This window comes from Bubalus kerabau, chromosome 1, assembly GCF_029407905.1.
Source record: "Bubalus kerabau isolate K-KA32 ecotype Philippines breed swamp buffalo chromosome 1, PCC_UOA_SB_1v2, whole genome shotgun sequence".
NCBI lineage: Eukaryota > Metazoa > Chordata > Mammalia > Artiodactyla > Bovidae > Bubalus > Bubalus kerabau.
This window is the reverse complement of record NC_073624.1, coordinates 218685048-218711121: the sequence shown is the minus strand read 5'-3', so window position 1 is coordinate 218711121 and position 26074 is coordinate 218685048. Positions and strand designations below refer to the sequence as shown.

The 26074-nt window shown below is 53.3% G+C and overlaps 3 protein-coding genes across 5 annotated transcripts in view; all 3 read right to left on the bottom strand.

The window, feature by feature from the left end:
- Positions 1 to 757: 757 nt before the first annotated feature.
- EGR1 (early growth response 1) lies at positions 758 to 4432 on the bottom strand. The gene is made up of 2 exons (XM_055554901.1): positions 4005 to 4432; positions 758 to 3313 (listed from the first exon to the last, which is right to left on the bottom strand). The coding sequence occupies exons 1-2, from the start codon at positions 4312 to 4314 to the stop codon at positions 1995 to 1997; spliced, it is 1629 nt and encodes a 542-aa protein (XP_055410876.1). The 5' UTR covers positions 4315 to 4432; the 3' UTR covers positions 758 to 1994.
- Positions 4433 to 16154: 11722 nt separating this feature from the next.
- On the bottom strand, positions 16155 to 23843 carry REEP2 (receptor accessory protein 2). 2 transcript variants are annotated; one of them, XM_055554883.1, is made up of 8 exons: positions 22022 to 23843; positions 20174 to 20246; positions 19812 to 19888; positions 18526 to 18646; positions 18208 to 18321; positions 17703 to 17850; positions 17478 to 17608; positions 16155 to 17392 (listed from the first exon to the last, which is right to left on the bottom strand). In XM_055554883.1, exons 1-8 carry the CDS (start codon positions 22051 to 22053, stop codon positions 17324 to 17326), a joined length of 765 nt encoding a protein of 254 aa, XP_055410858.1. In that variant the 5' UTR covers positions 22054 to 23843; the 3' UTR covers positions 16155 to 17323. The 2 variants fall into 2 exon arrangements, with proteins under 2 accessions (XP_055410858.1, XP_055410867.1); XM_055554892.1 differs by having other exon boundaries at positions 17703 to 17844.
- Positions 23844 to 23981: 138 nt separating this feature from the next.
- Positions 23982 to 26074, bottom strand: part of KDM3B (lysine demethylase 3B) — a 57229-nt gene continuing 55136 nt past the window's right edge. For both annotated transcript variants that reach the window (XM_055554872.1, XM_055554874.1), the window contains one exon: positions 23982 to 25331. In XM_055554872.1, the coding sequence (XP_055410847.1) occupies positions 25251 to 25331 (81 nt within the window). In that variant the 3' untranslated portion in view covers positions 23982 to 25250. The remainder of the gene's footprint in view (positions 25332 to 26074) is intronic.

Here is a 26074-nt window from a genome sequence, read left to right as displayed (position 1 = left end):
AAATGCTCACGAGTCCATGAGTATTGCTCTGTATACGATTGTGGACCCTCAAGGGACGGGGACCAGAGGAACCTAGCACCTAAGGCCTCCCACGCAATGGGGACAGACTTAGGCTAGATGGAACCTTAGACAGCAGGCCAGCCTCCTGCCCACTCTGCCCTGTGTCACAAAGCTGCCAAGGATCCCAACTCCAGCTGGCAAGTGATGAGATTTCTTCCTGGAAGGATTCTTGGCTTGAGAACTAGCCCATGACTCTTCTAGTCTTCTTCAGTACCCTCAGGTTTCTGGGGACCTAGAAGACAGGAGGGGGAGACCAAGGCAATCCCATCTTTGTTACTGTTTCCCAGTGCCCTCTGCCTACCCCTTAATTCCCCCAAGTGCATATGGCAGGGATTCCCTAGAATACAGTTTGCCAAGCCCAGATAGAGATGGGGGGGGGCGGGGGTGGTCAGGGCTGGTTGAACATTTGTGGCGAGAATGGTACTGCCTCTGGCCACAATTACTCCACCTACACATCTGGCCTTTCGTAACTTTAATTAATCAAGATAAGCTTACAGCCCACCAGATTGAGGAATGAGCCCAGTATCAAAAAGAGGAGACCCACATTCAATTTTCTAAGAATTCACTCCAGTGTCACACATTGGGCACATCTCTGGTTAGAATATCCTTGTCCCCGTAAAAGTCCCTCAAACTCCTCAATAGAGATGGCTAACTACAAAGGCCTCCCCCTAGCCCAGGAAACACACCCAACCACAGCTATTTTATTTTCCTTTTAATTTTTCTGAAGGATATACACCACATATCCCATGGGCAATAAAGCGCATTCAATGTGTTTATAAGCCAAACAGTCACTTTGTTTAAGCAAACACATGTACAAAGTAAAATAAAACCACAAAATAATGAACTGCATGTTCATAACATACAAAAATTGCCGCCTACTCAGTAGGTAACTACAACATTCCAACTCCTGAATTATATTTATAAATTTACATTTTCAGTTTAAAAAAATAGACTTTTGAGAGTTCGGATTTTTAGATTTTGTTTTCTTACATTCTGGAGAACTGGAGCTCAAGCTCAGCCCCCTTCCTTATTTTGCTCCCAAAGCCTCCCCCCAAATCACCACTCCCTGCCCCCCTTAAGGCTAGAGGTGAGCACATCCCTCACAATTGCACATGTCAAGCCGTGTCAGCAAGGCGCATCACACAAAAGGCACCAAGACGTGAAACTTTTTAAACCAAAAGGACAAAAAAAAAAAACTACTTTCAAAAAAAGGAGAAAAACCAAACCGTATTTTGCCACATGTGAGTACAGTCGGGCAATATTTACAAAACGGTTAACAGAACAACACTCTGACACATGCTCCGATTAATACCAAGAACTGCTGTTTCAAAAAAAGGCTTCAAACTGAATCGTCACAGCATCATCACAAAACAAAGGATCACCATTGGTTTGCTTGGCTTTTCTTTTTTTGTTTTTTTTTTCCCCAAAAGTGAGATTCTAATTCCAAATAATACAATAGAGTATGCAAATTATCTTCACATCAAGAGTACCCCAAGAAAAACAAAATCCATGGCACAGACACTGTACAAGAGTACAGGGCTGGGCTCTGAGGGGCCCAAACCCCATTTTTGCCAACTTGATTTTCTAGCATTGAAGGGAGCAAGGGGTCAGGCATACAATGGAGATGATACTGAAATGATATATCCAAAATCCATGCAAATCAAGTTCTTTGGATAGATGTGAAGAACTTGGACATGGCTGTTTCAGGCAGCTGAAGTCAAAGGGAATAGGGACTGGGGAGGAAAGGGAAGTGGACAGAAAGAATTGTTGGCCAACAGACCTTCCACAGTGACCCTGGGGTCAAGTAGAGAGGGAGGACTTGGCTCTGAGAACCTCCATCTGACCTAAGAGGAACCCCTCCCCCCTCCTATGGCCATCTCCTCCTCCTGTCCTTTAAGTCTCTTGTGTTTCATTGTCTTCCTTTTCCTTTCCCTTTAGCAAATTTCAATTGTCCTGGGAGAAAAGGTGGTTGTCATGTCCGAAAGCCCAGTGGAGGCGCTGAAGGAGTTGGTGACAGCTGAGGAGGGGAAGCTGCTGACCTGGGTCGGGAAAGCAGGAGGGACGGAGGAGTATGTGGTGGCCACCGAGGGGGACGGGAAACCATTGTGGACAGGGGATGGGTAGGTCGAGGAGCCGGGAGAGGAGTAGGAGGTGGGCACTGGCGATGGGTATGAGGTGGTGGCTGGGGATGGGTAAGAGGTAGTAACTGGGGATGGGTAGGAGGTAGCCACCGGGGACGGGTACGAAGGGAGAGAGGAGGTGGCAGCAGAGGCTCCGCTTTTGTCTGCTTTTTTGTCCTTCTGCCGCAAGTGGATCTTGGTATGCCTCTTGCGTTCATCGCTCCTGGCAAACTTTCTCCCACAGATGTCACAGGCGAAGGGCTTCTCCCCTGTGTGGGTGCGGATGTGGGTGGTGAGGTGGTCACTGCGGCTGAAGTTGCGCATGCAGATGCGGCACTGGAAGGGTTTCTGGCCGGTGTGGATGCGAATGTGGCGGGTGAGCTCATCTGAGCGAGAGAAGCGCCGGTCACAGGACTCCACGGGGCAGGCGTAGGGGCGTTCATGGGGGGGCGTCTTGCTGGGCCGGTTGGGGTACTTGCGCATGCGGCTGGGTTTGATGAGCTGAGACTGGTAGGTGCTGTTGAGGGCCTTCAGGTCCTGGGAGCCCGACTGTGTGGCAAAGGCCTTGATGGTAGAGAGAGGAGTGAGCGAAGGCTGCTGGGTACGGCTCTCCAGGCCCTGGAAGGGCTTCTGATCTGGTGTGCCCAGGCCCAGGTCCCCCTGCTGTTGTGGAAACAGATAGTCGGGGATCATGGGAACCTGGAAGCCCCCCTTGGCACCAGGGTAGGCAGGAGGTGGGTACTGAAGGGCAGGGCCTGCTGAGCCTGGAAAGGCCTGGCCTTGTGGCTCAGGGAAGATGTCAGTGTTAGGTGTGGGGAAGGTGGGTGCCGCAGAGTAGATGGGGCTGCTGTCGTTGGACTGCACTGCACAGCTCAGCGGTGGGCTCTGGGAGGCTGAGGAGGAGGCCGCGGGAGATGATGCTGAAGATGAGGTGGCCGGTGGGTTGGTCATGCTCACGAGGCCGCTGACCAGGCTGAAGAGGGGCTCAGGCCACAGGGTGTTCCCACTGTTGGGTGCAGGCTCCAGAGAGAAGCGGCCTGTGTAGGTGATGGGGGGTAGCCGGGTGGTTTGGCTGGGGTAACTCGTCTCCACTAGAACCTTCTCGTTATTCAGAGAGATGTCAGGAAAGGACTCTGGCAGGAGAAAGAGAGGGAGGAGGCCTGGTTACTGGAGAGCAATCACCGGAGGACGCGGAAGACCCACGCTGCCAGACAAGAGGTCGGGCCAGCTACCATTGACTCTTGAGCTGGTTAATAATTGATAACAGCAGATTGAAATGTTCCTGGACCCGCTCCAGACGCAGAACCCATTTCAACAACCGCTGACGCAAGTACGGAGAATCCCCCTCCACTGCAGCTCCCAGCGCTCCGCAGCGGCGGCTGCGCGGGCGAGGGATTCCCGCCAGTACCCCCGCAACAGCCGCGGCTAGTGCGCGCCCCCTACCCCGGGCTGCCGGGACATCCCGGGCCAAGGATCCCGGCCTTTCCTCGGGGATAGCTGCAGGCTAGGCAAGCCTTTCTGGAGGGGGAGGGGGCACAGCCCTGTTCGTCAAAACAAGCTCTCCCTCCTCCATCCACCCACGCAGCCCCACAGCTCTTCATCCAAAACAAAAACTGGCTCCTCTGCGCACCGTTAAGGACAGGGTGGGGGTGGGGAGAATGTTTTCAGGCGGTCCTCTAAAACAGGACCCTGGGGATGTGAGGAACGGAAGGGAAACCCCACTTTTATCCCTGCGGCGAAGGGGGCGCTGCAAAGGCCGTGGGGAAGAACCGGACGCCAGAATGTCGGCGAATGGGCTAGCCCTCGGCGTAGGCCACAGCTTACCTGCGGTCAGGTGCTCGTAGGGCTGCTCGCTTGCCTCCCCCTGAGGGTTGAAGGCGCTGCTGCTGTTGCTGTTGCTGCTGCTGCTGCCACCCCCTCCACCTCCACCGCCCCCGCTGCTGCTGCTGCTGCTACCGCTGCTGCCCTCCGGGGCCCCGGCGGCACCGAGGAACTGGGGAGCCCCATTGCTCAGCAGCATCATCTCCTCCAGCTTAGGGTAGTTGTCCATGGTGGGCGAATGAGGAAAGGAGCCAAAGGGGTCGGAGATCTGCAGCGGGGACATCAGCTGCATCTCGGCCTTGGCTGCCGCCATCCCGGACCGGCGGGCTGGAGAGCTGGTGTTGGGGCGGGTGGGCGCAGCCGGGGACCGAAGCTGCGGGGGACACCTCTCGGGGGCTTGGCCAGGTCACATGCGGGGCGCGGGGCACACTGTGGAGAGCGCAGGCGGGGTCCGCAGGCTCGCCCTCGCCGCCGGCCGGTGTAGACGCGGCGCTGCTACCGAGGCTGGGGTAGGGGCCGGTCCTGCGGCGGCGGAAGCTGGCGGCGGCGGCGGCTGGCGGCAGCGGCTCCCCAAGTTCTGCGCGCTGGGATCTCTCGCGACTCCCCGGATCCGCCTCTATTTGAAGGGTCTGGAACGGCACGGACCCGCCTCCGTCGTGACGTACATGGCCATATATGGGAGGCAGGAAGCCCTAATATGGCAAGACCGGCCTGGAGGACCCGGAGTGACGTGAAGCCCCCTCTCCAAGAACTGTAGGCACTGCCATCCCGCACCCTGGACCCCACGCCTGCTCCCGCACCCTAGTTGCCCAGGCTTCGAGGAAATTTAGTGCTCAAGCCGCAGCTGAGGACTCCCGGACCGAAGCTGCTCAGTAGTTCCCGGCGTTGCCCCCGCCTCTTCCCTCCGCCTTCTTCCCTCCTCCCGGAGCCGGAAGCAGCCAGGCCATATCGGGGCGCTCCAAATAAGGCGCTGCCCAAATAAGGATTGTTCCGGCGGGGGATCCTTCCTGCTCCTTATATGGCGTTTCCGGGTCTCTGCTTACTGCTCCCTGGCTCTCTCCCTCCTCCCTGGTTCCAAGCCGGGAGCCCAACGCGCGCGCTAGAGCTGGGGACGCCCAGGCGGGGAGGGCTCCGGGCGCACCGCGGTTCCCCGGCGGGGACTGGGCTGGGAAAGCCTGGGCCCTGGGCGGGGGCGAGGGCGAGGAGGACTGGGGTTCTGCCACCGTCATCCAGGGCTCGCCCGCCCACCTCTGGGACCGTGGGAGCCGGGCGGGAGCGAAGGGGAGGAGTGGCTGGGCTGTCCAGGGCAGAGGCCGCCCAGGAGAGGCGGGGCCCTGACCCCTGGCCTCGACCAATGGCATGGTGCCTTTCCAGGTGTCGCGGTGGAAACTGAGGCTTAGGAAATAATAGCCAGATGGTTCCTGTGCAGTGCGATGGGCCACCTGCTTCTCCGCCATCTGCCAATGGAGTGGGGTTGTTGGGGCCTCGGGATCCCTCTCCGCCACCAGAACCGAAAGGCAATTCTCTGGTTCCCTCTGGGGAAGAGCCCACGCTTGGGTGGCTGGACAAGGGAAGCTGATTGTCTCTGGAGAAACCTGAGTCCTGTTCCCACCAGGAGCTAGTGGTCCTTGGGATGGTGGGAGACTGACCCACCTTTAACCAGAACAGGTGATCGGGGGCCAGAAGTGTGGGAATCTGAAAAGGAGGCTTCCCTACGCATTGTCTGGGGACCCCCGGCCGGCGAGAAGAGAGATCTGCTTAGCGAGTTGGTGCTGCCCTCTGGAGGTCCCCTCTCCAGCTCGGTTCCCCGGCCCCTGGCCGAGTAGGCTCTTCGCCGCCTTCTTGCTCCCCCTCCCAGCTCCTGTGCTGGGCGCTGCGCCAGGCGGGGGGAGCCTTAGACGCAGTGAGCACTAACTGAGCAGGCGCCGCAGCCTGGGCTCCCCCTGCAGTCCCTGGGGAGCCGCCACAGCCGAGGCTCGCAACTCCCCGGCGGGGTAACACTCCCCTCCTCCAGCCAGGCCAAGGGCGAGGGTGGGAGGAGGGGGCGGTTAGGCTGGCAAGGTTCCAGCAGGTCTCCTGGGAGCTAGACGCAAACGGGGAAGCCCTCCCCGTTGCGTCCCCGCTCCCCCACTCAAGTGCGCACCCAAAACAGAACGGGGATTCCTGTTGGGGAAGGCTTCTGCTCTAGCTCTGAATCCAGGGGAGGTTGTGTTTTTCTGAATTTAAAAAGAAAGCAGAAAGTGTGTGTGTGGAAGGAGGGTGCTGACGACATTGGGAGGGAAGGGTGGGGGCGGGTTAGGGTCTCCCTGAACCCAAACAGCTTCAGGAAGTCGGGGTTGAGGGTGTAAAGTGGGGGAGGAGGATGTAACGATCTTCGGCTTCATCCCTCTGTATTCTACACACACACAAATCGGCTTAGGGAATCCAGCAATGAACCAGGGCACCCTTATCTCTGTTCTCTAAATCTGAACTCCCCATCCCAAACGCTAGGACCTGGTGGGGGCCCACTCCAAGGTACCGAGTTGTCCATTAGAAGCAAAAGCCTCCTGCAGGGCAGAATGACCAGGCCAGTCAGAGTCAGATGTGTTGTGTCTGAATGCCCATTTTGCTACTCCCTGGTGGGGTATCTTGGCCAGGCTTTTCTTCTCTCTCTTCAGCTGTAAAACAGATCTAGTGTTAATGATGGAAGGATTGTTATAAAGACTGAAAACTTACATGGACTTCCATGTGTGAAGTTCCAAAGCACAGTGCCTGCCTTGCAGTGGACATTCTGTAAACAGTGGCTTTTGCTGTTTTCTGGGGCTTTTGACCCACGGGGGTTGCCCACAGTTCACCCACCCATCCTCAGCCCCCAAGTAAACCCCAGTGACCATTTTCTGAAAAGTTGTACAGAGAAGGAGAAACATTCCAATCCTAACACAGGGGTCATTGTCCTGAAGAGCTCATCTTAATCCTTCTTGCTGCAGTAGAACATTATTTCATAGAGTGGAATTTTTTTCAACCTTGACTGTGCACAAATGGAGCTCTGAAAAAGAAAGGTTTTACCCTAGGCTAACTGAATCACAATCTTCCTGAGCTCATGAGGGCCAGAACTGAGCAGAGACTTCCTAGGATCCTTTTTCTGTCTCTGGGGAGCTACCCAGGCTCTGAGAGTACATATTCCTCCCCCAGCCAGGGCAAACTGGTTCCCCTATGATTCTAATGTGGAAGTTGACCCACAGGATCTTCAGGTCCTCACTGAAGCTGGGCACTCGAAATCCTAATAATCTACATCTTTCGCTTTGTGTGTCCAACCGTTCTTTTCCTAAGTGCTCCCAGTCAGCTATTTCCTTTGGAGAACCACCCCCAATCCATATGGTTGAGGGAAGAAAACCCCATCCTAGATCTAGGTGAGGACATGTCACCCCTACCTGGTCATCCATCTAGGATGCTTTCTTCCAGCAGTCCAGGAGCATTCTATCTCCCTAGGCATAGCCACTGCATCAGGATGGGCACATGACCCAAACCAGGCTAATGAGAGTCTCTTCTAGGACTTTTTCTGGAACTCTGAACAATAGGAATTCTCTTTCCCAGATGGTACTAAACCAGTGGAATGTAAGCCTGGAAGCCATCTTGCCAACTGACCTGGAGAGCTTACCTGAGAATGAAGCCCATGCAGAAGAAATTAAAACACAGATCCACACCCAGAGAGTAAATCTCTGGATAGAGTCAGGGCCTTTAAGTTACACAGGTTAATAAATTTCTTTTTTAAATAAAGTTTATTTCAGTTTCTATTACAACCTGGCAGGTTCTGATTAAAACACCCATTATCCACAACAATAGTAAACTTTTTTGAGGACTTTCTGTGGATAAAGGCCTGAGGCATAGGCTCCTGCTGCTGAGAAGCTTACAGTTGGGTAGAAGGGAACCTGGACTCCATGTTACAAGAGAATTAAGATTAGGCAGCAGCCCTGAGTCTGGGACTCTCAGACCTTGTCCACTGGGTGACTGATGCCAAAAGCTCTAGAAAAGGTGAGAGGCCCTCAGAGGGTCTGCAGGTCTGAGCTGATGTCTGTGCTCAGACTTTCCTTGCAAACCAGAGAAGAGGAAGAGGCAGAGGTGAGAGCCGAACTGGGCTGGTCCATGGCAGCTGACGCTAGGAGAAAGTCAATGGGAACCATCATGTCTGACCCAGGGCTGAGCAGGCTGCAACTCTCAGAGGAAAACAAGCCCCTTTTTCCATCGCCACTTCCTCCTCCCCACCCCAGGCTACGTCAGCACCCACATGTGCTGCTCGGATAGTGGTTTGCCACCACTGTGACCAGCCCAGGGCTCAGGAAGTGACTCTCGCTTTGGTTCTGCCTGGGGTGCCTGTCACACTTTCCGATGGTTGATCAGCTCTGCCGGAAACATGGAGGGCCTGGCCTTCAATGGGTCTGGGGGCAGCTCTGCTCCCACCCCAGGGAGGGTCTTTGGGCACTGAGAGAAGAACCTGAAGAGGCCAGGTATGGAGTGGCACAGAAGATGCACTGAGGCGGGGCGGGAGCAGGGGCACGGGGGAGAAATGGAGGCATGGTGGAAGAGGGGAAATGAAAGAGAATCACCCCAGAGTGCTCCGGTGGGAAACCATCCTATTTCCTCCAATTTCAGATGGGAAAACTCGGTACCAGAAGAGATCCTGAGCCCTAGGACAGGTGGAGAAGGACAAATTCTGAGATAGGCCCACACAGAGTGATGCTGAGGCCTGAGGAAGTGGAGGGTCCCCTGGGCCCTGAAGAGGTGCCTGGCTGCACCCTCCAGATGGGATCCAGGGCTACAGCAAGGAGTCCATGTAGGATTTGGTCCAGGTTGGGGATCTGCCTGTGAGAATCAGGGTCTGGGCTGTTGTCCTTAGAGTCTGCACGAGGGGTCAGGTGCCGGACAGAGTTAGGTAAGGCCTGAAGTGGAAGTCACGGGACTGGCACAGAGGGACCCTTAAGGGAAGAGGGAGTGGGTCAAGGTAGGTGAATGTTTCGGCATACTCACTGGGTCCTCTCTGCCCTGCAGAAGCAGGAAGAGGCTGCTGTCCCTGGACATCAGGCCCTTTGCCCTGTGCTAAGTGGTCCCTCTCCCAGGCCTGGGGTCAGTGGGATCCTGGGCTCAGAGGACAATCCATCCTTCGTTGCTCCCCCCACCCCCAGCTGAGTGTGCAGCAAAGCTGGCTGCAGAAATCTCTGGAAGCTCGTTGGGCAGGCAGAGGGAGGGGAGTGTTACATAAGAACCCACTGATGTGCAGGAAGTCTAGAGCAGCCTTTAGATTAGAAAGGCAGCGTTCCCATCCAGCCCAGAAAGGCAGGAATAGCAACGGCGGTTATTTCTGGCCCCTCACCACCGCCCAGCGCCAGGGCTGCTCAGCTTCGTGGTGGGTGAGCTTGGACTCTGCAGACCTGGGGGGAGGGCAGAGGGAGGGCAGGTAGCCCCTGGGTTTACCCCACTCTAGCACTGGCCTCACCGTCCCCTCCCCCTAAACACCAGGATGCCGAAATCAGTGGTGATGCTTGTTTCCTCTGATTTTCCTCTATCTCTAGATGCATTTCCTATCCCCACCCCCACCCCCCAGACACATTTACAATGTGACAAGATTCATACTAAACACTTGACAGGTATTTGTCCTTACAATGCCTTATGAAGTAGGTTCCATTCTCACTCACTTGATGAGGAAACAGGTTCAGAGAGGGCAGGCAACTTGCTCAAGGTCAGAGAGCCCAGCAATGGCAGAACCAGGATTCCAATCCAGACAGTCTGGCTTCAGATCTGTCTGCCTGAACCCCAGTTCATCCTAAGAACTGTTTTCTGGGGCCCCAGAATGAATCAGACAAAGCTTTCATCCTACCGGCACTCTTGAGTCAGATCGAATAGCAGGGGCAGACATGAACACGTCGTTTCAATTCATTCATTCGGCAATTACCTATCACACATCTGTTCCACTCTGGGCATTAAAGATATAAGGAGCAGTTAGGTAGGTTCTCCCTTTTTTGCAGGTCATAGCTCAGTGGGGGAGACCAACAAGTAAACAAGCAAATTCCACAGTGTGTGGTGTGCTATCCTGGGGGAAGCACAGTGACTGGGGAGCCCCTAATCCAGCTCCCACCCACTGAAGTGGTTCCCAGGCAGTCAAAGAGCCAACACACCATTTTAAAATAATTCCAGGAGGCTGGGTAGGGGAGAACTGGTAGTGAGACCAGCCAGGAAACTGTGTAGTCATCCAGGACAGAGGGTAAGGTCTGCATGCCTCAGGGTCAGCTATCAGAGACTCGTCAGGGACCTCCCAGTCAGAGAGCAAGAAAAACTGACCCCCAGATTTACAGACAGGCCTCTCAGCCCAAGGTACATCTGTTCCCCGTGGTACTGTGGCAATGGGAAAGTCAGAGAGGTTGGATGGAAGAGTCTTCTCTTTTTCCTCCTCTAATCATCCCCCTAACTGGTCTACCCTTATGGAAACACTGCTTTTTACTTATTTATTTATTTAGCTGTGCTGGGTCTTCGTTGTGGCATGCAAATTCTCAGCGGGATCTAGTTTCCTGACTGGGAATCCAACCTGGGCCCCTTGCATTGAGAACATGGAGTCTTAGCTACCGGACCACCAGGGGAGTCCCAGGGAACCTGTTTTAGGGTAAAGTCAAAATGAGTGCCTAAAGAGGAAGCTGGCACCCAGAAGCAGGGAGAAGCACTTGCATCCAGATTATCACACTGACGAGTAGCGATGAGAGGGAGGACAGTTAGCCCCAGTGCCCAGGAACATCCACAGAGGGGTCTTCACTTCACTCTGGGCAGAGACCACACTTCTGCTCTATCAGCAAAGGGAGGGACTCTTCGGAACGGAAAGGATTTGTTTTCCCTCTGGTCAAGCTACAGAGAGAGCTATCGTGGCAGGATGACGATGTCTTTAGGCTGACATTGGACTCATTGTTTTTTTTTTCAAAAATATGTTACAGTAAAATATACATAACATAAAATATCCCATTTTAACCATTGTAAGTGTCCTATTCAGTGGCATTCAGTTATATGTGCAGTGCTGTGCAACCGTAACCAGTATACATAGGCAGAACTTTTTTTTTTATCATCCCAAACAGGAACTCTGTACCCATGAAACACTGGGGATAGGGAAACATCAATTCTCTATCCTGTTGCCTCCTCTTTGGCCCCTGGTAACCCCTATTAGAGTTTCTCTATATATAAATTTGCCTAGTCTAGGTACCTCCTGTAAGGGAAGATATTTGTCTGTAATATTTGTCCTGCTGTGCCTGGCTTAGCATAATGTTTTCAGGGTTCATCCATGTTGTAACATGTATCAGAATTTCATTTCTTTCTAAGGCTTAGTAAGTATGTATATACCACATTTTGTTTATCCTCTCATCTCTTGATGGACATTTGGGTTGTTTCTACTTTTTCGACTATTGTGAATAATGCTGCTATGAATATTAATGAGCAACTATCTGTTTATGGATTCTGTTTTTATTCATCAGGCCTCTCAGCAGTTACCAAATAGATTAAAGTTAGATTTAAGAAGGACTTTCTGGTTTCCTACTACCAGCGACCTAAGCAGCAGCATCTCCTCCTATGGATAGTTCCGATAACCTGAATCTCTTCCACCACCTCTAATCCATCCCTAGGCTGGGGTAGTGCCCAGAATGGCTGCACCAGCGCAGGAAAGAGGCTTCACAGAGGTCACTCTGGAGTCGTACCTCTGGATGACTTATTTTAGTAGCTGGGTGGGGGTTTCATTGTCTTCTCTTGGGCTCTGGGTACGTTTGCCACCACTACCCACCCCAGACCCAATGTTCTCCTTTCCCTGGCAACATCCAGACTGTCTCCCTTTTTCTCTCCCAGGCTAAATTGGGAGTGTGAAGCTGCTCTTCTTCCCAATTTAGCTTTTGAATTAAAGTGAGAAGTGAATGTGGCTGGAAAGCTGGCTCCCATCTGTGTGTGAGAGAGAGAAAGGCAAAGCAAGCGAGCATGAGCACATGCCGGGGGCCAGGGCGAGTGTAGGTGGCCCGGGCAGCTGCTTAGTGCAGACACCCATCCTCAGGTGCCGGCAAACGGCTCCGCAAAGAGACGCTGAGGGTAGAAGGCTGGTATTTTCTTGGGAGAGGAAGAATGCTGCAGAGATGTCATTTGTACATTCCAGAAAAATGTGATGAATTATTAGAGTGTTCCAGGCCCTGTACTAGATGCTGGGGAAACAGTGGTGAACCAGGTAGGCCCATCGCCTATGCCTGGGCTTTCAGTCTAGTGGGGACACATGGGCAATGATGAAACAGGGTGATATATGCTGTCAGGGAAGAGAACACGAAAGAGAAGGCCACAGGGCCCTGGACCAGGTGCAGTGTCACATCTAAGCTGAGACTTGAAGAACAGGCAAGACATTACCAAGTGAAGGAGGAGACAAAGAGCATGTGAGCAGAGGGCACTGCGTGTTCAACGATTTGGGTAGGCCCGGTTTCCCCAAAGGAGGGTGCTGGCCCCCCGGGAAGCCCACCAGGTGGGCTCAAGAGGGCTAAGAGCTTCCATTTCCTCCTCTTCTTCCAGGGAGAAGAAAGCCAGAAGAGAATGCCAGGGCCAGAAGTCTGGGAGCACATAAGTCCCTTCTGCTCAGGCTCTAAAATAGTTGAAGCAGGGGGAGGAGGGAAGCCCCAGGTCTCCTTCTGAGTTGCCACTTAGAAAGCTGGACCCGGCAGGTCCAAGATGGACATGGAACAGAGGAAATGGGATCTCACTTGCATCAGAGGAGACAAAGGAATCAAGAAGGGTCGCTGCTTGGTTTAGCTTACCCCATTCTCCCCCTGGAGGCTGCCTGAGTCATCTCTGGGGGACCTGTCCTCTTCTCACCTAATGGCAATGAATCATGATCTGGTGGAGATGGGGACAGGTCGAAATCTTGGCAAAGAAAAGAGGAATAAAGGAGCTCTTTGGAGGCCATGCATTTCTCTGTCAACTCTAAAGTTCCCCAATGACAGGCACGGCTAAGGGATGCTGGTGTAAAACTTGCCATTAATATTTCAGGCAGCATTATTTATTGATCACTCATCTGGCTGGGACAAAAGAAGAGGGTAATTCATTAGGTGTGCAGGGCTGGTGGGGTCAGCTTGGGAAAGAGGTCAGGCAAAGGTAGGTCATTCAGGAGTCAGCCCTGGCTGCTGGAAAAAATACCTTGGGGTTCCAGGGTCTGAAGATTAGGGTCTTTGTCTCCTTTTTCAGCTCTACATACAGTACCCATGATGAAAATAAGGGAAGGAGCAGGGGACGGGGAAACCTAGGGGCAGCCCTGGGACTGCCACTGTCGCCATAAGGGAGTCAGCTCCAGGGAACCCTGCATCTAGGTAAGCGTCCCTCTCGCTCACCTAAATTGTCCCTCTCTTGATAATATTTTAGAAGCCCAAGTTGGGTTCTTTGGGCTGTATGACCCTCCTAGGGTCAGCATGGCAATTTCCTTGCTCCCAGGAGGTGCCTCATCCTTCCCCAAAGGGAGTACTGCTTGCTGGGTCTGACTATCTCCTCTGCACACAAACTGGGGTTGGAAAGTGATTGAGAATTCATATCTGCCTATCCACCCACAAGGATGCTTTCTTCATGAACCTCCAACTCCAGGGACTGCGGTGTCAAGTATTCTGCTCAGCGGACCTTAAAAGCCCACTGACTGCTGAAGGAGACTGTCCCCCAGCAAGGGCCGGGGAATCCCACACTGGGGTGAGCTGCGCCACCTAGTGGGCTTTTTCCTCCTTGCAGGCATCCTTCTCACCCATCACTGCCTCCAGCCTAGATTTGCTGACAAGCTATCAGGCAGAACCCAAATGGCTCTAAGACTTAAGGTACACGCCTCCTTTATGCAGGGCTGACCCAGCTCAGAGGGGGAAAACTGGGGTTAAGGGGAATCTGTGACAGAGATAATCACGTACTCGCTGGTATTTAAGGCAATGGGGAAGACAGCACTTTGGCCTGGAAATAGTCTCTCCCTATTATTCTGAATGCCACATATATGAGGACCAGAGGCCCCCAGAGACCCTCCCTCCTCTACCTAACCTCCTTTCCTCCAGGCTGAGCAAGGCTGGGCTCAGCTCTGCTGATCAAGGAAGAGCTGGCATAGGCTGGAGCTGCTGGCTTTCCTCTGACGTCATAGCCTGGAAATCACATTTTAAGCAGGTTCTCCTAGTGTGGGGCACACACAAGGGAGGGGAAGCAGGATGAAACCACTTCATGCCTGAGGACTGTTTTAGCCAGGGACCTCAGGCTTGGAGGGCTGCCCAGTGTCCCCAACATGGTCTGGGCGTGGGACACAGGGCTAGACCTCAGCCCCCACTTCAAAGCTAATCTCTCTCAATGCCCAGTGGGTTTCCAGGCAACGAGCAAGCGCCCTCCACATAGCTCCTGCCAGACATCTCTGTCATGACTTCCCTTCCCCACTGCCCTGGCCTAGAAAGATCTACTAAGGTGGAGGGGAGAGGGCAGGTGACTCCAGGGAATAAGACAGCAAGGGCTCATGTAGACCCAGATGTTTTTCACCAGCCTCCTCCCTCCATTCTGTTGGTCACCTTCCGTCTCTCCTCTTCTCCCCAGCACCACAGGGGTCAGACCCTGTGTGGAGGTCTAGAAGACAATGTTTCCATGGCAACGGACAAGTGAACTTGGAAATGAGAGCATCTTCTGTTGACACAGGGAAACCCAGATGTGCAGGGAGAGCCTGGAGATGTGGAATCTGACAGTGACCTCCTTGGCCACTGGTCACTGTGGATAGAAATGTGTAATCTGAGTGTGAGTTGTGTGAGAGTGTGTGTGTGTGTGTGTGTATGTGTGAAATGCAGCAAATTGGATTTAGGTTAGAGAGGCCTAACCTGCTTTCCTGGCCATATGGTAGCTGCTAGCAGGAGATGCAAGCAACTTACTCTCTGGGGATCTTTCTAGAACAAGGGAGTCTCTCACCTGATTTCTACTCTGACACTTCCTCTCCTTTCTGATAGAAAAAGGGGCCAAATTGCCCAGAGGGCAATGGTGAAAGGAATGCCGTTCAGAGCATTATTGACTGGAGAATTTCAGGAAAGATGAAAAGGGCATCTCACACGCCTCCCTCCCCCTGCTCCCGCTCTCCACGAGCACCTCAGTGCAGGAGCTTCTTGGCCAGCTGGCTTAAGTTTGGCAGAAGGACATGCACCCGTGATGCCAGGGAAGGGAGAGGAAAGCCTGGTGTAGGGACATTTTGCCAATCCTGAGGTCCAGGGCCTGGAGCTAGGTCTCTACTCACACTCCCCACCCCGTCCCCATCTCTGATTCCTCCATTTTCCTTCCATACAGCTGAGCTGTTGCTTCTCTAGTTTCTTTCAGCCTTCCTTCTTCTTCCCTCACTCTCTTCCCCCCTCCCTCTCTGCTCTTCTCCCTTGTCTCTTCTGATGTTACCTCTGCCACCTTTTCCCTTCTCCGGGCTTCTGTTCCCACCAGTGGTCCCCTGGTGACCTAGGCTCCACCTCCCCAGAACTTGACCCCAGGCCCTGCAGCCTCCCTCCTTCTCTCCTCCACCCCAGCCCAGCAGCTCAGGGCTCCAGCCCTCCTTCCACAGGCCACATGGGCATGCCTCACTGGCTCTGGCCTTTGGGTCCCTGTCTGCCTTGTTTGTCCCTAGGGTCAGACGTGAACCATGAGGCTAGTTCCACATTTTTGTCTCTCCCTTCATCCCACCTAGATCCTCCCTTGAGTGTCTGGCTCACTGTCCCTCTCCAATGTTTTTTATTTTTTAGCCTTTCGAGGCCACAGCGATCCAATCCCCAGGCTCTGCCAGGAGCCCCCAATATCCCATTCTTTTTCCTGGAGCCTCATCATGATCTTTGCCCCTAGAACTTACACCCTGGCACTTTCTGTGAGGTGCCAGAATGGGGAGGGGTCTCCGGTAGGATTCTGAGGGACAGGACAACCTCTAAGGGTAGTCCCTTGCCTTTCATAAGTCCTGGCTCTATATTGAACCTCCAAGCCATCTTCCCAGATGGAACTACCTCAAGGCTATCTCTTGAAGATCAGATCTCTTGAGTTCATAGTTTGACTTCTTCTCCCCTCCATCCCACAACTGAGCCCCGGCTTCTCACTTGAAGTCCTTCTCACTTGTGGACTGGTAGAACAAGAACAAAGCACAGAGGCTAACACAAATGAGGTGCCAGAATTTGGTTTATTGGCTCATCCAGTGCCAAAGGTCCATTGGGCACCCTCTTCCCACCAATCTGGAGCCCCCTGGCTCCTAATACCTTTTTCTTCTTTACACGCTCCTCCGAGCCCTGATGGAAGGAAGCCACGGCAGAAGCTGGGGCAAAGTGTGGGGCAAAGGCTGGGCTCTGACAGGGGTCTGTTACAGGGGGCCTAGTCTGCTTGGCACAGGAAGAGGGCCTTAGGGGGAAAGAAGATGGGCCCCCAGGAGAGGAGAAAAGGAATCGGCTCAGCAGGGGCCTCTACTGAGGGCCCAGAGGGGATGGAGCCCCATCCTGGGGCAGGAATGGGAGGAGGCAAAAGAAGAGGGGATTAAGGGCAGAGGAGCAGGTGAGAGGCCCCTTGGAGCCCTACTCTCTCATGGGCTGGGGTCCTCTGAGGCTGAGAGAGTAGGCGGGAGGGCCAAGGGGGGAAAGGGCAGCTGGGTTGGGTGGCGGGAGGTTACTGCTGGAGGCAAAGTCCTTCACTCAAAAGCCCCCAGCTCTAGACCCAGAAAGATACACACACACACACACACACACACATTTTCTCTTTCACACACACGCACACCCCTGGAGCCCCACCTCTTTTCAGTGGGCACAGGTAGCTCACAGCCCTACCCAACACCCCCAGCTGCAGCTCTGGCCTGGCTCCTGGTCACTTAAACACCACTGAGCCCTTGTCCTCCATTCACACCTGTAGGCCCAGAGCCCAGGTTCTCTGAGGCCTCCCTACTCCCTCCTTCTCTGCTGGGCCTTCAGGCTCCGGTCAATCTGGGCTGTGACTGGCCGTCGACCCTGACTCAGGGAGAGCAGTGGGGCCATGTGTTAGGACAAGGGGATGGCCATGGTCTTCAGCAAGGCACTGGGTGGGCGGGGTCAGGGCTGGAGCGGGGAGAGTAGCATTCGGGCTCTGGGGGGCCCGCACCTCCTCGAGTGGCTCCCTCCTCAGCTGCTGGGTCCAGCCTCTACCCTCGGCCCCCCACAGCAGGGCCTCCCTTCTCTTTCCCAAGCCCTTCCAGGGGAATGGCCACTGGGAGGCACCGGAAACAGCCATCTGAGAGGCCCCGGGGCCTGAGACTGAGGGCTGCTGGCACAGTGTGGAGCCGGGATTCTGCAGCCTGCGGGGAGGGGGCGGGGGCCTCAAGCTGAGTCACCCCCTGCGGAGGTCTTCTTCTTGGGCCGGGTCTTCAGCGTCTTGGAAGCCAGTGGCTGTGGAAAGAAGAGAGGGAGACAAAGGACTCCGCCTGGAGCCACAAGCCCTTCCCACTTCCCCAAGCTCTGTCCCGGTTCTCACCTCGGGTTTGGGCACTTTTTTGATGGGTTTGACCCTCTTAGGGGCCTTGTCTCCCGTGTCATCCTCAGAGATCTCTGTCCGGGGATCTGCCTGGTTGGTGCCTGACCTTACGCTCAGGGTGGGGTCATCTCCTGGTTTGGGGAGGAAAGGAGAACAGGTGTCTGGTCTCTCTCCTACTCAGCCTCCTCGCCCTTGCCCCCTGCCCACCCTGGGCCCGGATTGTACCCAGGTCTTCAATGGTGTCCAGGAGGCTGCCAGGGCTGGCTCTGAGGCGGCCATCAGGCCCGTGCAGGGGCAGCGCGTCCTCGTCCCGGATCAGGGTCAAGTCCTGCATGCTGAAGCTTCGGAGCTTCTCTGATAGCACCCCCTGGCCCTGGGGTCACCACCACGCACCAGGAGGACCGGAGGAGAAGGGGCGGGGTGGAGAGAGAGGTCACCACAGGGCACTGGGCAGCCACTGGACTCAGCGCTCTCCCCATGGCACCCTCAGCCCATCCCACGGCGGCTCTAACAGGCTGAGGCCATGCGTTCCCTTTGGACGGGTGAGGAAACTGTGGCCCGCCGAGTGGAAGTCCCTTAGCGGGGGGATGTTAAAGGCAGGATGGGAACCCCAAGCTGCACAAGCCCCCAGACCTTTACCGACCCGAGAGTGCGGTGGATGCAACGGGGACTAGCTGTGGGATGAGATGAGCAAGCTGGGGCCTGGGAGCTGGGTCTGCCCCCATCTCACCTTGGCAGCAGCCGTGACTGCCGCATTGGCGGCCAGATTCAGACCCCTCTTGCCCACCCTCATCATGGTCTCATAGCTCTTGTCTCGGGCCTGTGTGATGTACTCGTCGATCTCCTGAGGGGTTGGAGGGGAAGGAGGAAGAGGTGAGGCTGGGTCCTACCCTGCTTTGCCCTTGTTCACACCTGGCACTGCCTGCCCCAGGGGGCCAGGCCCCTCCCAGATCACCCACAGGGAGAGCCATGAATGCACGTGGCTGCAGGCTCTGGGCTGCCTTGACCTGGGATAGGTGGGAAGCAAGCGTCCCTTGTTCCAACAGACCTTCTCTTTGTTGGACAGGGTTGGGTGCACGAACTTGCGGTAGAGCACGCTGGAGCCTTTGGTATAAGGGGACAGCAGCCATATCACAAAGGCGATCTTGAGCTCAAAGTAGAAGGGGAACCTGTGGGTGGGAGACAGGTAAGGGCAGAGCCTGGGGCAGGAAGTCAGGAGGCATATGGACCCGCTGCAGGACCCTGGCTGGACTCCCACCCCTTAGTGCACTAAGGTCCCCATGTGGCTTAGGAGACTGGTCAAGGGGAGGCTCAGCTGAGACTCCCAGTAGCAAGGTGAAAAGTGACCCCAGCAGGAATTCCCAGCAGCGGTGGCTCTATCACCCTCTTCTCTCTGACAGAAGAGCACCCACTCCTCTGTCCTGGGGTCAACACCAAGGCGAGCTCCCTAACCTTCCAGGTGCATTCTTGGTTCCTCACTCCCTTCCTTCCTGCTCTTCCTCCCATGAAGAAGTCGGGCTTCTCCAGCTGTGCTCTGGATCTATCCCTTGCTGCCGTGACACGGCCTCTGCTTTTTAAGGACTGTTCTCTATTCTCATGGCTCCTTCTCAGGCCACACACTCCTTCAGGTCTCCTCTATCCTCACAAAGCCCTCATCAAAGCTCACTCCTTTGCTTGCATCAGGAGGCACCTGCACTCACTTGTTCTCAATTTTTAACCCATGACTCTTTCCTAATTTGACCCCATTCAACTTTCTCTGCTCAAACTGTGTTTCCTCAAAGGCCCTTGAAATCTATACGCGCAAGGACCTTTCGTCCTCTACCTCTCAGTAAAACTCTCTTGACTTCCAGTGTCCTGTGCTATGTTTGTCCTCTCCTCCAAGAGGCATTTGCTCATTTAGTAAACATTTTTGAGCGCCTGCTGTGAATATACAGATGGTTAGACAATTCCGTGTCCTCAAGAGTGCATATATATAGTCTAGTAGTGCCTAGAAAAAGCCTTTGAAATACAATCCAATGTTCACGAGATTGACTCATATGCCTGTTTTACAAATAGGGAAACTGAGGCCTAGAAAACTGTGACCTGCCCAAAGTCCGGCAGAAACAGGTTTCCTGAATTCTATTGTGCTGCTCTGGCTGCCAAAAGAAAGGTGAGAATTATGTCTGTTCTCATTTTGCTCAATCAAGCCAGGACTGGATGGGGGCTGAGAGGAGGGGACACCCAGGACCCCATGGGACTGTTGGGGAGATGCCACTCTAGGTGGGCTGGCTGTGTAGAAGAAGTCAGAAGCCCTGGCCCCTGAGGTGCAGGGAGGCGGGGGTTGCTGGACCTCACCAGGAGAGCACGATATCTGTGAGTGTCTCGGCAGTGGTGAAGAAGGCAAAGACGATCCAGTACATCATCCATTTCACCTAAACGTACAGAGGGCGGTGTTAGCTGGGGCCTTGGGGAAACACCCTGGACCTCTACTTGTCAACCTGCTGGAAGCACTATGTAGGAGGGCACAGAGGGCCCCAACTTTGTCTGTGTATCACACCAGGGCTGGGGAAAGGGAATACACGGGAGCCTCCCCTGAACCAGGTCTCATTAGTGCTGACAGCATTAGTATAAAGTCATCCCCGTCTGTCATGTGACCCACTGTCCTCCCTGATCTCTGCCACGTAAGTTGGGTGGGAGATGAAGGGTCACACACTCACATATTCCTTCACGTTTTTTGTCTTCACGGCCTTGTAGGAAGAGTAGGCTGGGTACAGGGTGCCAAAGATGAGCCTAGGGAGGCAGGCATGGTTACTGGGCCCCTCGGCCAAAAGCAATGGCCTCTCCCTCCCATCTCTGCATCAGTCCCTGGGTAGGTAAGGGGAGAATGGACAGAACTCCAGGGTACCACATCAGCTGACTGATGAACTCAGGTCAGGGGTTAAGGTCAAAGCAGGCAAGCCTGAGGTGATACACAAGCACGGAGGCCCTAGTCAGCGAGGGTGATGCCCTGGAACCCTTTATTGTTCAGTTCTTCTCCAGCCCCTGACAGAAAGACCTAGAGGCCAGAGGGTCTGATGTGGCTTATCTGGCCCTGAACCTCATTTGTGCATAACCATATCATGGGGTGGGGGTCAGGTCATTGCCTCAGGGGTGTCGTCCTCCTCCAGACATCATGCACTTTCTTACCCATTGGCCCTTACCCTCTATCTTCCCGTCGTAGGGCCAGTGACACCACCTAACAGGGTACCTGGCAGTCAGAAGTACCACTGTAGCCCTGGGGACCTGAGGAGCAGAGGGCACGGGGGCAGGAGGCCCTGAAGGGCAACATGGTTTATTTCCCAATATAAACACTTTTGGGACTAGGCTCCGGAAAATGTGCTGGGCTAGAGATCCTGGCTATAGTGGAGTCTGTGCTGTTCCCATCAGAGACCACATACAGGACACAGGCGAGGCAAGGAGAGGACCAATGCCACTCGGGGAGCTCATTCACACAAGAGGAGTAGCCACTGTGAAGGCCACATGGATGTATGAGGCCCCTGGGTTCCCTCAGGTGGGAAGGGAAGGAGACTCTGGTGGGTCTAAAGGAAGCCAGAACAGAAGAACACGATAGCAGGGAGGGGATTCTGGGGTGTCAGTGCCCCAAGGTGGAGGTTGAGGGGCAGGGTCCTAAGCTGGGGCAGGTTAACTGAAGCCATGCAGAGCTCCTGCCAGGCCCAGCCTCTTGACAAATGTGTGGATACCGCCTGTTCCCCATGGACTTGCCTCACTGAGGCAGGATACTTCGGAGATGGAGTCAGGGGTGGAATCCTCAAGGACAAAGTCCACAGTTGTGGGAGAGGGCACCCTCCTGGAGCCTGGCGGAGCTGGGAGGGACAGAACTGGCAGCCTGGGATGAAGGCCACCTAACACCCTTCCCTCCAAGGCTCTCAGAATCCCAGGCTGAACACACATATCCTCTCCCAGTTACCTCCCACACTTTGTCGTCCAAGCATCTCTGCTTCCCGTCCTCCCTGGGGGGCCTTCAGAGCATGTGCCCTCACCCCCAGTCTCCTGACAGACAGTGGAAGAGGGAGGAGAAATGGGGCCCTTCGGGGAGGCCAAGGCTGCCATGGCCCTAAGCTATGGAATGAGGAGGCCCTGCCTTGCTCCCCTGGCTCTTCCGTTAGTTCTCCCGCTGGGAGATGAGAGCCCAGGTCTGAGGGACTCCTCCGGCCAGATCTGCTACGTGGGGGAGGGGACAAGCCGCCTCCCCTCATAAATCAAGCCAGGCTGCCTAGCCCCCTCCCCCCCCCCCCCCCCCCCGGGGATGAGGGAGGGCGCAGAAACAGGGAAATTAAAAATAAAAGGGGTGGGAAGCCAGGCCTGCCTTACTCCTCAAACATTCCCCGCTCCTCCGGATCCGTCACCTCCACGTCTCTGGGGACCCCAAATAGGGATGATGTGCCTTTAGGTGATTCTGCTGTACGAAGCCACGGAGTGGTCCATCCCAGGCTTCCATACCCCTCACCCGCCACCCCTAGCCACCATCCCCCTCCCAAACGGCCGCGCCCCGCCGCCGCACTCACACCACCAGGCGAGAGATGATCCAGGACACCATGGCGGGGCCGGGCGGGGCGCGGGGTGCGGGGCGGGAAGCCGGCCCGGGCCGAGGATGTGGTTGCTGGAGGCCGAGCGGCGGCGGCAGCAGGAGCCGCAGTAGCAGCAGCACCCGCAGCAGCAGCCGCCGCGGGGGCCGCGGAGCGCCGAGCCGCCGCCGTTAAAGGGGAGGTCCCTGCCGCAGCGGCGGGCCGTGGGCGGCGGCGGCTCTTAAAGGGGAGGCCGCGGCGGCGGCAGCGGCGCGCCCCCCTGCACCTGCTGTCGCTGGGCATGCGCCTTTGACCTGCCTTCCTCCAATGGCTTGTTCACCTTTCTTGGGTTCCAAACCCAGGATTGAGGTCCTCAGAGGCCTTCATGGTTCCATCCGGACATCCTAGCCCTCTTCCTGCGCTGATCACAACAGGCTGAAAGACTTAAATATCCTAAGAGGAATAATGACTGACTTACTGAGTGCTTATTGTGTGCCAGGCCCTGTGCTAAGAGCTTCACACGCGTTATTTCAGTGACCATCCCATAAGACAGACGTTATAATTATCATTTTGAAGATAAGAAAATGGGAAGCTTCGGGGAGGTTCAATAATTTGCCTCGGGTCACAGAACCACTAAGTCATGCTGCTAAGAAAGGAACTTAGGAAGTCTACTGAATTGGCTACTTCTTCCAACTGCTATCAAACCCTTCTCCCCTATCGCTGACCGTCAAGACACCCACCCAGGAAGTCCTGAGGTCAAAGGCATAGAGGCATATGTCCACCCCGCCATCACCAATCACTCCAGTTGTAAAAGGCCTAACCCCATTCCCAATCTGATCTGCTTTAAGGTTGTCAGTTCCTAAGTTTTGTAGGGGAACAGGGCCCTGTGCTCTCAAGGATACCCTGGGGCAGGGGAATCATCCTTTTTGTAAAGAGGCTGGTAGAGAGGCCTGGGGTCCAGGCCTGGCGATGAATAAGGGGCTCCAGTTCCATCCCCATCAGCAAGCACTGGTGGCAATGGATGCCCTAATTCCGAAGACATTTATATCCAGAATGTAGGCTAGCCTGCCTCCTGATTTTCACCAAAGCAACAAAGCTCCAGCAACCTCTGCAACCTCCCTTCCCCCACTGCTTTCCTTTCCCATCCCATTTCAAAGCTTCTGCATTCTTTATGTTGAGGTATAATCCTCTGATGATCACAGCACCAGCCCGTGCCCATCCTGGCTTAAAGGACATGCTCAGAACTCTGTATTTCAGTTATGGTGCTATTCAAACTCAGTATCCTTGAACCACACACAATGGTCTATTTCCACCCTGATAATTGTATTTCCAGGCTCAAACACTTTGGAAGATGTGTTTCCAACAGGATCCAAGGAAGCAGCCTCTGATGACCCCTCTTGCTATTCTTTACAACTTCTTCTTCAAAAAGCCTTTTCTAATTGGAACACAATCTGTCCTCACTCTTCAAGCCACTTGAATTTCCTATGTGGGCAGCCAGGCCTCTTGTTTTGAGGAGATTTGTCACTGATTGCCCAAAACCTTGCTCAGGCCACTCTCCCTGACCCTTTCCCCCCAGGCTGCTTCTGGAAGGTAGGAACCCACCTTTCCCATAGGGCAGAAACTATGGAAAGCGCATGTTTGCTCCTACCCTCTAGCTCATGTAGCACATTCCCGTTTGTCCCTAAGCCCTCAAACCACAATGACCTGGCACATCCCTCGCCCAACTGGGCACAAATGCAGGAAGCAAAGAGTAATAATTGGATGCAACAATGTAATGATGATATGAAAATGAACTATCCTCCAACTCCAACCCCACCCTCAACCTGGCCCTGCTTTTTAGAACAACTGGCACAGGAAGAAGTTAGTCCACTATGAACAGATTTGTTAGATTTTTAATAAGAACATGGAAATCCCAATCAGCCCTTCAACAAAATTAAAATACAGAAAGTGAAATTAAAAGTATTCTACAGTAAATGACTTTTATTTAAAAAAAAAAGTAACTGTGAACATATAAACAAGCCTGCAGGGCACTACAGTACAGCTGGGAAGAAGATAGATACATTTTCCAATGTATCTATGGACCAATGAATTCCATCATTTTCAAATAAATTCTTAATAAAACTCCACTGAGTTGGAAAGTTTTGCTGAAAATATTTCTGGACAAAAAAACTCCCAAAACAAAAAGCCTCATGTAGGAAAGCAAACTTTCCTTTGAATTTGGAACTACAAGAGGAGTCCCAAGGGAACGCTGGTAATAGGTGGAAATGGTTCCTGGAGTCACCAGTGTGTGTATGCATGGAACACACCACAGCTCAGACACGACAAAGTTCTTTCTCAAGATGGCTGTTCCCTCAAGATAGGGCTGAGATGGGAGGGGGGTGAAATTAAAAGAATCCTAAAAAGCCAATTCTTTTAAATTCTGCTTTGGCTGATTTTTGTGCTATAATGGGCAGTTGATTTCTAAAAATCTTATTTCTTCAAAGAGTTTTCTCGAAGGAAGACTAAATGTAATGTGCCTTTCCTCATAATCCAGGAAAACAACTGTGGTATTTCAAAAGTTCTAAAAATATCTACTTTCATGAAATAGTAACTATTTCACTACAAACCTATTTTTCACTAAATACACACGTTTCCTAATCCTGGAGCCTCTTGGGAAAAGCAGTGGATTCTCCCTGGGTCCTTCAAGACTTCAGTGTTCATGGGAGAGAGATGGTGGGGAATGGCTTCACCCGTCTCCTGGGATGGGCTGTGTCAGAGGTCATGTGTAGAGACACCATCAGGCTTCCACCAGGCGTGTTTAAACAATTAGCCCCCACATGTACCAGGTATGTGATTTCCCCCTACCTCCAAACACATTCCCACTTAACTAGGCACAAGAGAAAAAAAAAAGAAAGGTGTGCCCACATTCCTGGTTTCCACAAATCTCAAATCATGAGAATGTGCAGGACAGCCCAGTGATGTTCAGGCAATCTGAAGTCCCAAAAGGCCACAGGATAGGGATGTGGCACCCTCGGCTTGGAGTCTGAAACTGTGTGTGTGAACAGTGCGACTTTCCTGTGTCAACCTTCAGTGTTGAGGCAGCGTAGAAAAGAGTGGCTGGAGAGTTTGTAATACTGACCACACTGGCTCCAAGTGAAGGACCTCTGCTCCAGCAGAGAACCCTGTCGTTCCCTGTATGTGTTGTGAGTGAAAGACCTGCTTCACAGGGGAGTTTGAAATTTCTCCATGCCTACGATCTTGCCAGCTTGGACTCATGAGCCTTGAGGGTGCCAACAGCATCTTTCACTGCGTGATAAATGATGTTCTTCACCTGGAGAGAGCAATCAGCACAGTTAGTCCATGGCAGCCACAGACTGTGCTCTGCAAATGAAAATATCCTGCAAGGACTAAAAGCCTACTGATGAGTGAGGAAAGCCCTCAACCAGGACTGCGCGCTCCCCTAACCAACCCCAAAAGATGATTTACACATCACACAGAATATACAGTTTATATTCAAAAAAGAGTGATTCATGATTTGAAAGCCTATATAATCACCATCCTCTATGTGTATATATGTGCTGGGCACTACTGCTAAGCTCTTTATGTGGACTTTCATTTAATCCTTACCATAATCCTATGAAGTAGATTCTATTATTATCCCCATTTTACAGATGAGAACTGAGGTTAAGAATCTTACATTAAGGTCCTATAGCTAATAAGAATGCACTAAAAACAGTGGGCAGGTAGGATTTATTGGGTATTTTTCCCTTTCATGCCTATATTTTCTAATTTGTCAAAAAGGAACACATATAATGTATGAAGCAAAAGTTATTAAAATAGAGTGAACAGGATGAAGACAGTTTTAAATCAACATGATGATTATTTCTGGGGAGATGGAATGGGAAAGGGTACATGGAGGCTTCAACAATGTAGTTGTTGTATATAAATACATTGTATATATGGTATGAATATGATGCTTTCTCTCTTAAGCTGAATGATGGCCACACAAGCCCCCTTGTTATTCTCTATTACATTTTTTGTATTAATTCAACCAATGTTTACTGAGTACCTACT